This window comes from Fulmarus glacialis, unplaced genomic scaffold, assembly GCF_000690835.1.
Source record: "Fulmarus glacialis isolate BGI_N327 unplaced genomic scaffold, ASM69083v1 scaffold31015, whole genome shotgun sequence".
NCBI classification, from domain to species: Eukaryota; Metazoa; Chordata; class Aves; order Procellariiformes; family Procellariidae; genus Fulmarus; species Fulmarus glacialis.
Window position 1 is genome coordinate 3,781 of NW_009211643.1, and position 9,910 is coordinate 13,690.

The window sequence follows — 9,910 nt, forward strand, 5'->3', positions numbered from 1 at the left end:
TGGAATCCCGCAGCGCCTGGATTTACCCGAGCGCTAAGGGACAGCCGAACACAGCTGACCTGAAGGTATCATCATCTTTTTTTACCGGTATAAAATAAAATCACTAAACCCAATTCAACTCGTTTTGGTGTCGGTTGACACCGTGGAAGACGAAACTTCGCCCTGTGTCAGAGACATTTCCCTGCTGCTTTTAGCAGCACCTGAGCTGACAGGATTCAGCCGGGAACTCCCCAACTCAGTATTTGAGCTGGCTGGGGACCAACGGGACGTTAGCTGTGACGAGTTCTGCAGAAGCAGACACGCTAGAGCGGTCTTCGTTTAGCAACCCCGATGATTTAAGGTTGAATCATTAACAATAACCCGTTCCTCTCTTTAGCGAAACCCCGCTTTGCTGCTTGCCCGCCGCAGGGGTAAAGGAGTCGGCGGTTCAGGTTCATTAATGAGATTTCCACGTGGGACAAACGATGCCGAGCGCCGGGCGTTATCCTGCAGCTCTGCTCCCGAAGCGGGAACGGGGAGAGGAGGCGCGGAAAGGACGAGGGCAAGCTCTAGGCATCCGGCTGACCTTTGTTCGTCTTCTTCAGGAGCTTTTTCAGGTTGGGCGACATAAAGTAAGGCTTTTCGGCCGAACCGTCGTTACGCTCCAGGTCTTCCACTGTAAAGAGAACCCCCGCCCCGCGCAGCAGTGGGGGGGACAGACACAGAGGTTGGCGTGGCGGGAGTCACAGCAGATGCAGCAAGGAGCCTAAAGGCAGGGAGATGCTCGAGGAGCAGTCGGCCTGCTCGTCTAATAATTATCTCTGACAGAAATAGAAGTCTTTCGGCTCATCGCGGGCAGGGGGTATTTTCTCCCTGTGTCCCAGCTAAATGCCCCCAGCTGTACAAACCACCACGGTCGCACCCCTCCCATTTTACAGGGTGCACTGCGCTCCAGAAACAGGCTGCTATTATTTAGAAAAAAACAGAGGTTTGGGTGTTTTGTTTTTTTTTTTAAAGGGGGGTGGTGGGAAAGTTTAACAGTGCCGTAGGAAAAGAGGTCTCCTGCGCGACCTCGAGCTCTGCCGGCTGGGAGCTCCTCTAAGGAGCCGGGCAGCGCGGCTCTCCCTGCTCTTTGTGCAGCCGAAATGGCTCATGACGTGAGCGCAAAGCAATTTCGCTCGGTATTCGCTTGGCGCTGCTCGCCGGGTGCGCGACGCCCTTGTCAACATGCCATGCATACATAATCGTTAGGTGTATTCCCAGCACCGAACACGCTGCTCGGCCTCTCACCGTTCAAAGCAAAGCAGCTGCGCCAACAAGAAGTGGTAGGAAAATCACAGCCATCAGAAAAAAAAAAAACAAACACCCAAAGTGGTAGGAAAATCACAGCCATCAGAAAAAAAAAAACAAACACCCAAACCAAAATCAAACAAAACCACAAAGCACCAGCTTCAGAGTCGAGTGAAAGCGCCCTGGGATATTTTTGAGAGGGATTTCAATATTTCTCTGTGATGAAAATAAGAGCATTAACACTACGGCTTTGTCCTAAGAGGGCACGACTCAAAAGACGGGGCTCTCTGTCTGCGTGAGGATTTGTAACAGGAGATCTGGCCACGACTACGCGGGCTGCGTGCAGCCAGAATGGCATTTTTTTTTAAAATCTTGATCATTTCTGGACTATCAAGAGGAGAAAACAAGGCGAGGATCCAGCCTGTGTTTGGCTGCCATTTCTTTAGGGGCTGTAACCCTCACCAGCTGCCTCCCAGTCAAACGTAGGATTTTTTTGGTCTGATTTCTCTAGCCATAGAGATGCCGCAACACGTCCCCGGCGTAACATGTGCCAGCGCAACATGCTATTTCCCTGTAGCCTTCCAGCCCATCAGGAATGCTCACACCATTCCTCCAGACATCCCCTTCCCTTTACGGACCCTCGGCAATTCAGAGTTGCTGGAGCCGGCTTGGGAACTCGCCTTCCACGCAGATTCCGTCTTCCTTCCCACAACCACCCCAGTCTGCAGGTCTGTATGCCCTTGGCAAGCGTCTGCATTAGCGTGGAAAGTCGTTACAGCTCCAGCTCCTCCGCCCCTTAGGAGCCCGGACCAGGCAGAAGCCAAACCATCAACTCAACCACCTCAGGGGGAAAAAGCAGAGCCCATCAGGCAGCTCCCAGGATGAGCCACCACCTCCCTGCAGTGATTAAGCCTCTGTGCAACCAGCAAGAGAAACCATTTTAAACACAGCATGCTGCGAGTAAAAGCCCTCTGAGTTTTAACGGCTTGCAACCGGCGACGGCTCTTTTCGGCTTCCCTAAACTGACGGCGCGAGGAAACGGAATTTTCGGCTGCGAACAGGGCGAGCTCTGTTTTGTGACAAAGGCGCTGCTGATGCAACAGACTTAAAAGCAAAAGATCGGCAATCTCACAAAAAAATCTTTTTAAGTGCGCCAACCCGGTTTTGCATAGAAAGAGTGGGCGAGGAAAGAGGCTTGTTCCTCTTTGCTGGGGGCCGAACAAAGAGGAAAGCGCGCAGAGACCAGTTTTCAGGCTGTGAAACCCACTCAGCCCATCCCGCAAACCACCGTCCTGCAACACGAGATACCTCCTGCGAGCAGAGCAGCTCTCCCGTCCTTTTCACAGCTGGCGGTTAGGAACAAAGATCTCCGTTTCAACGCGAAACACAACTAGATATCGGCACCCATGCATGTCCACTTGGTTCCCAGCCGCTCACCGGAGCGGAACGCTCCTTGCCGGGCGCTACCGGACACGTGGGACCCCAGATTAACTCTAGGTGACACTCTAGGTTCGTTCTCTCGATACAAGAATATTCGTTATTGGGCAGGAAGGTAGATTTGATACAGCATCGGGCGCTGAGGAATCTGCACTCCCTCTACCCTCAAGGCTTTGAAGGACATCCAGGGGAAAGATTTGCACCGTGGCTGCCGCATGCGGGCTTAGGAGAACACTGCTTGGGTTGGGGGGCCGAGAGCGTCCTGCGGGCCCCCCGGGCACGCAGCCTTCCTCCTGGGGCCAGCCCCTAGCCTTGGCTATCGGCGCTTTTGGAAGGCTCTAGGTTCCCCTTCCGCGTGTGGAAAGCTCTAGGTGACCCTGCAGCAGGATCTCACTCAGCTCGGGGGACATGTAGTAAGGCCTCTCGGGAGATCCATCGTTCCTCTCCAGATCTTCACCTTTTCGCAACCCCAGGAAGAAGCGGCCGTGATGGGGAAGAGTGAAAAATAGCAGAAGAGCCGGGGAGAGGCAGGGCAGAGATGAAGGACGGAGAACATGTGAAGGGAGACACGAGGGGGAGAGGGGGAAAAAAAGAAGGAAAAAGAAAAAAAAAAGGAAAATTGAAGTTAGTTGCAGTTAGGTTCCACCAAGACCAAAGCACCAAAACAGAAAGACCAAAAGAGACCGCAGGAGACCCAAGGACAGGCTGTGGGTTTCCGTTGCTAGCAGGCAAGGGGAAAGCAGATGCTGGTAAGAACGCAGGTGGGAGTTGGTAGAGGAAAAAGTGGGAGAAAACCACACAGAGAGGCCACGGGAATTTCAAGTAAACCCCAAATCTGGACGACTCTGGGGTTCAGCCCCAAAGGGAGGGAGGTTTTGCTACCACAAACGGCCCAGCGGGAGACGGACCCTCCAAGGCAGACACTTACAGAAGCAGAGGAAGAGGGTGTCCACGCACATGCCGTACACACTGAAGAACCCGTGGGCGATGAGGTAGGAGCCCACGATCACCGTCTGAAAGAGAAGTTGCGCGGTCACGCCGCGACCTGGCATCTGCAAAGAGCGCAAAGCCCCCGTCCCTCAAGCGGGAGGAGGAAACCTGCTGAATCCCGAATTCCCCGGGGGAAGGAGGAGAAGCGAACAGGGCAGGACTGTTCAGACCAGCCCAATTCAGGACAAAAGGCCTCAGCGACGACGGTGGACGGAGGCCAATCTGGGCAGCACGGGAAGGGCGAGACGCCTCTTTGCGGCTGGCCGAAACAAAGGGCTTATTTCGACAGGGATGGAGCAAACACCTTCAACAAAGAAGGTCCTTCAGAAGCAGCGAGCGGAGGGGTGTTTTTAAGGCATTTGTGTTAAGGATCTCCTTCCATCACTTCTAAATCCACCAAAAGACGAGAAAGCGGCTCACCAGAATAGGGACCCAGTAGTAATTCAGGGGCGGTGCTGTGTCTTGGACCAGCTTTATCCGCTGGGTGAAGAAAAAGAAAGCAAGGATTCCTGGAAAAGCAAACGATGGACATTGCTGTGGGATGCCGGCCAGAAGAAAGGCAGCAAATGGGTGCAGGGAAGATGTAAAACAGGAAAGGAACGGTTTCATGGGAGGAATGAAGAGAGTGGAGGTTTTGGGAAGGTGTAACCAGCTACGGGCAAAAGCCTACAGCAGCCGTATGCCCCCAGGAGAAACTTCCAGTCCCCAGCACTTACCAACACTTCCCACGATGAGGAGTTTACCGAGGAAGAAGAGGAAATCCGTGACTTTATCTAGAACGGCCACCCTGCAAACAAGAGACAGATGAGCATCCGCATCCGCTGCCCACCCCGAATTCAGAAGGAAGTGTGGGAGGAGGCAGCCAACGTGCACACGTGTTGCAAACATGGCATAAAACGCCGTGAAAGCCTGAAAACAAGGCAGGCAGATCAGGGTTGATCTCTGGCGGCGAGAAGAACTTGGAAATAACCAAGGGGGCCCTTGCACCCACCAGGATCTCACCTAATGATGTTCCTCTCCTCACCAGCAGGAAGAACGCGTTCCTGGCGGAGGTGCAGAAGTTGGTGCCGTAGACGGCAATCTAGAGGGGGTCCCAGAAAAAAGGGGGAGAAAAGAGAGAAACGGAGCCGCACTGAATTCACCACTAAGAAAAGGGTGCAATTAATCCCATCTTTAAATAAAACTCGGATAAATCCCACCCTGGAAGTGCTTCTTCATCCACTGACAGGTCAGGCATCGTGGACACCGAGAGCTGAATCCTCCCACCCTGGTGTCTCTGAGAAGGTCCCTCCCAAAGCCAAAGCGACACAGCTGAGGTCGAGGCTTTCTAGCAAAACGGCTGGGAAACGCTGAAAAGCGTCGTTTTCCCATGACATTGGGAGACACGGTTCTCAACAGCCACCCAAAGAAATCTCCAAGCATGCCGAGACCCCCCCCACCATAGTCACGACCCTTTGGGCGTTAACGCCGGGAGACTCTTACCATGATGTACGCGTTTCTGTTGAGGAATTTGATGAATTTTTCCAGGCACCAGAAGCAGCACTTCAGGCAGCTCAGGAGGAACTTGGCAAACTTATTATCTGCAGCTGGAGGAACGCCACGGGAGAGGGTGAGCAGCCAAACCGAGAGACGCCTTCTCTTACAGAAGCAACTTCAAGGTCCCTCATGAGATGTCCCACTGCCCCGTCACAGCCTCCCCCGATGGCCTGTTTTCAGCCTCCCTGGGAGGCCGATACTGCTGCAGACAGCGGGATGAGCCTCGTGTGCTCTTCCCACGCTTCTGCTCGCTGTTTATGTTTCATGATCAATAGCGTTGTACGGCCAGACACAGACTTCCCTGGCACCCGTACAGAGACCCAGCACCGGTTGACTTAGCCCGGCAGCCGAGGCGCATCCCTCAGCTCCCGCCCCGTGAAACGTCTCTTGGAGGAAGAGACGGCTACAGGATCCTAAAAGGAAAGTCGCGATTCTCTACCAAAATACTGAAATTATTCCCCTGGACGTTAGCCATGAGTTCTGGCACCAAGGAACACAGAAGAAGCCAACCTCGTTCGTCTACTCATTTGCCATTCCAGCTTCGATACCTTTTAACCTGTGGTCCAGATACTCCAGAGTGACCCTGATGACTTGGACGATGGCGAGGATCAGAGAGCCGAAGGCGAGCGAGCCGGTGTGGTACCTTCGAAAGATCGCTCCGGTTAGAAGGGGACAAGCTCAAGAAGCTCGCAAGCCCTCCTCGAGAGGGACGTACCGGAGCGCGCGGCCGAAGGCGGAGAAGAGGGGGAAGGCAGGCATGTCGTCGGGTTTCTTGAAGGCCCAGTAGTATGACGCAAAGGCCCCCGCCAGCGTCACCTGGCCCAGCGCGATCACGAAGTTGGCGAGCCAGAAGAACATGAAGACGTTGAAGAACTGGAGGATGATGAGATACTTGTGGTACGCCGTCTCGCCCCCGTAGAACGCGAAGAGGCACTGGGCGTCGGGGCACAGCTTGGTGACGTTGCTCGTGTTGAAGGTCTAGAGAGGACAGCAGATGCTCACGCACTGCGGCGGCCAGAGATGCGCCGCAAGGCAGACCGACAGCATCTTTCGCTCAACCCAAAGCAATCTCGACTTTCAGAAGACATTATCCTGCTTAATTTTTTGCCTGGTAGCATTTGCTCAGACCGAAAAGTCAGCTTTGCGCACACAACAGCTTGAAGAAAAATAACGACATGATGTAAACGAGTTCAGAAAGGTGGAATTTCACTTGGAAGAGCTTGCAGGCTCAAATAGCCACCAGGATATTTTTCGTGTAATAAACAATCTTATCTCTGACAGATTAAGCATAGCATTCGTATGAGTTTCCCGATGTCCTCACCTCGGGTTTGCAGGTCTGCCCGGAAAACTGGCACGCAGTCTCGTTAAACACCTTATAGACCGCCTCGTTGGAGGTGGAGAGGAAACTGCAGAGCGGCGGTTAAGGAGACGTGATTTTGCAAACCCCAAACCCGAACCCTAACTCAGTTTTGCTCTCACCCGCCTCCTGCAATCGCTTTGCTAGGTTAAGTTTTATTTTAAGTTAAACTTAGAGACTTCAGCTGGCAGTTTTGCAAACGGATGTGTCACTAATCCTGTAAGATGTTCAGCGCCCTGGAAGACCTTTGATTTCTGAGCAGCTTCCTTCCCCGGGAGCAGAGGCACAGGGAGGAGGAAGGGGAAAGGATACACGGCGGTGCTGGCCCAGTAGGCGATGCAGAGACACAGCAGGAAGAAGGTGCACAACGGGAACAGCAGCGACATCATGATGTGACCAATAGCCCTGCCGAGAAGATGGTTAAAACCCGGTTAAAATCCTCGCGGTGATGGGAGGACCTCGGCGGCTGGAACCTGGCCGTTCCCGAGTCCTCCCACCGTGATGGGGGACAGCAGCCACCTCTGCCTGGGGACAGGGGACACCCGGACCTGCTGGCCTCCCTGATGAGCGCGATGGCAATGAGGATCCTCTTGCGGAGGAAGATGAGCAGCAGTATGATCACCACCTCCACGATGCACAGGATGATCACTGGGAGGAGAAGGGGAACCCCGGGTAGCGTGAGGGCACAGATAGCGCCCGATGGCCACCATCCACCTTTGCCTTCCCAAGCAGATCCGTCACGGCACCGAACGCTCCTCAGGGGACGTCCAGCACCGCAGTTCACGTGGAAAAGCAGCCCCGTTTGTAAGCTCAGTCCCGTGGCAGAGTTGGCATCAAGCAAAGCCACCTTCCTTAGCTCAACCCTTTGCAAAGGCCACGAAGAAACCGAGAAGATCCCAAACCTCCATGCTGTCCCCTTCCCAAGCCCTGTCCCTCAAAGGGACCGGCGCTGGGGTGCATCCACTATGTCCCATCCCGCATCCAGAGGAGGACAGAGACTTACTGAACGCCAGCCACGTCTGCCGCAGGTGGAGGTAGACGCGTAGGTCTGTCTGAAATCCCAGGTCCTTCAGGGAGACGTCAGAACCCGCTTCTCCTTTTAGTTTTGCATATTCCATGTAACAGTGGACGATTCCTGCAGTGAAAAGCAGAAAATTGTCGTATTTGCACTGAAAAGCAGAGACCGAGATGCCGGCAGCCTCTGCTCAACCCCACCGATGCCGATGTTCGGGTAGAAGACACCTGGAAGGACGCTGCGTATGAACTTTCTTTGTGCAAAGCCCACTTAAGATAGGGAAAGGAAAACAGGAAAAGCAGGGAGAAGCTCCCGACCACTCGCTCACCGTAGCCCAGCACCAGGATCACCATCACGATCATCACCCAGACCATGATCCCGGCCAGGAAGCGGAGCAGGACGATGAAGATCAAGCTAGCCACCATCGCGATTACGAGGCCTCTGCGGGAGGAAGGCAGTGACGTGTCAAAAACTGGGCGATACCACCCCCTCCCCACCGCTTTCCTGCATCGGTCAGCTTGTCCTCTCTCCTTTCTCAGGAGCCTTAAAAATAGGAATCATTGATGGAGGAGGGGACAGAGCATGAGCAGGGCCCGAGTAAAGTTGCTCCAAAACACCCTCCACCATCTCTCGTTTTGTTTGAATGGAAATTATGCAAAGGCCAGGGCGAAAAAAAAAAAAAATGTTGGTAATTCGTGAGTTTTGTCCCGTGTTTGAGCGCGGAGCCAAGCCCGTGGCCGGCATGGCAGAGAGCATTGGCTCTCGCGGGCTCCGGTCCAGCTGCCCGCGGGAAGGGACGGCCGTAACGCGTAGCTCAGCCCCTGCTCACATTATTATCCAGTACCAGGAAACCGTGTAATCTTCAAAGATCTTCATGGCCAGTTGTCTGGTTTCCAGGACCACGTTTGCTTTTCTGGAATACAAAAATAAAACACAAATGAAGCGGAAACCGGGGGAAAAAAGCGGAGGAACATCAGCCTGGGCTCAGCCCCAGCGAGGCTCTGCCCGCCCCTGCTGCCTGGACTCGCGCTGCCTCAATGGCCCCTTGTCCTCCCCCGCCAAACGGCCCTCTGCCAGACTCCCTGAAAACAAGAAAATTCAACAAGACCGAGGCTGATTTCCTGGCACTGTTTTCCTTCAAGCTGACCCCGCTGCTTTCCCTTCATCCCCCCCTTCCAGCTCCCGCTTAAAACACAGAATATGGGTTTTGGTGCAGGATTTCTTGCAAACACAGGAGCAGGGCTCCGTGCCGGGGCTTTCAAGGCTCTTCCGCAATATAAATCGGTAAATGAACGCGGTGCAGAAGTGCTGGCAGATAAAACCAAACGCTTTTCTTCGGGTGAAGCAGCAATAATGAAGAAGCTCATTAAGAGGCTCCCCCGGGTACGGTCGCGTACCGCTATGTTGCTGTTATCACCACAAGCGCTCGCTCTCTGGATCGCCCAAAAAAACCGGCGACCTGCTGCACCTGCCCAGCACGAAAGCTTTGGGGACTCCCTTGGCCCCTTCCAGCAGCTCGGTGACGTTCCTCCGGCGCCCGTGGCCATCGTCGTAGGTGGTCTCGTTGCCGACCATGATGACGCCCTTCTTGGCCCGGATGGCCGGGAAGCATCGCCGCGCCACTGGGCAAGAGGAGGGGGAAACTCAGCGTTGCAAACCTCAGCCGCTCTTGTCCAACCCCCCCGGGGGAAACGAGCCAAAACCCCCCTCCCCGTGGTCACAAACCTACGCTGGATCCCCAGAAACCCCAAACAGGAGCCTCCAACACCCCCCCAAAAAATCCCAACAGCCAGCCTGCGAAGCGGCTGCTTCCCCTGACCACGACGGAAGCGAGCGGGCTCGTTAATCAGCTCATCGCAGCTCGTTAGCCCTCCGGACGTACGTGGGGTGCTGGGGATAATCATGGCCGGGCACTCCTTGTCCTTCAGCACCTTGAGGGGAGCCTGGATGGAGACAGGCGCGCTGGACGTTAACGCTTTGGGCAGGAATTACCGCGCCGGGGAACGCCGGCGGTGCCCGGGCTGGTGGACAAACACCGACGCCGCGCTCCCTGCAACCCACCTTCTGCAGGTTTTTGAACTCGGGGACGCAGAACTGCCGGTAGTACTCCAGCTCGCCGGGCGCGCGGGAGTTGTAGGCGCTCAGGTACGTCAGGTACCGGTCCGGGCATTTGCTGACGCAGATCTGGTGGGGAGAAGAGGACGCGTGAAGGCGTGAGCCTCTTCCACGGGGACGCCGCAAACTGGAGCTTTCCCGAGGAGAAGTAAAGCATCGGAGAGCCCTGCCCGGCGCAGCACCCCGGGGCC

At 54.9% G+C, this 9,910-nt stretch overlaps 1 protein-coding gene across 1 annotated transcript in view; it reads right to left on the reverse strand.

Moving 5' to 3' along the window:
* Nucleotides 1–548: 548 nt before the first annotated feature.
* Nucleotides 549–9,910, reverse strand: part of SLC44A2 (solute carrier family 44 (choline transporter), member 2) — a gene marked incomplete at its 5' end in the record, with an annotated part of 10,798 nt that continues 1,436 nt past the window's right edge. The window contains 18 exon segments of the mRNA XM_009577616.1: nucleotides 549–655; nucleotides 3,635–3,719; nucleotides 4,117–4,205; nucleotides 4,413–4,492; nucleotides 4,713–4,777; nucleotides 5,179–5,282; nucleotides 5,781–5,875; nucleotides 5,948–6,210; nucleotides 6,554–6,638; nucleotides 6,902–6,994; nucleotides 7,138–7,237; nucleotides 7,593–7,724; nucleotides 7,933–8,045; nucleotides 8,434–8,517; nucleotides 9,103–9,226; nucleotides 9,487–9,547; nucleotides 9,666–9,818; nucleotides 9,820–9,885. Of these exon segments, the coding sequence (XP_009575911.1) occupies nucleotides 549–655; nucleotides 3,635–3,719; nucleotides 4,117–4,205; nucleotides 4,413–4,492; nucleotides 4,713–4,777; nucleotides 5,179–5,282; nucleotides 5,781–5,875; nucleotides 5,948–6,210; nucleotides 6,554–6,638; nucleotides 6,902–6,994; nucleotides 7,138–7,237; nucleotides 7,593–7,724; nucleotides 7,933–8,045; nucleotides 8,434–8,517; nucleotides 9,103–9,226; nucleotides 9,487–9,547; nucleotides 9,666–9,818; nucleotides 9,820–9,885 (1,899 nt within the window).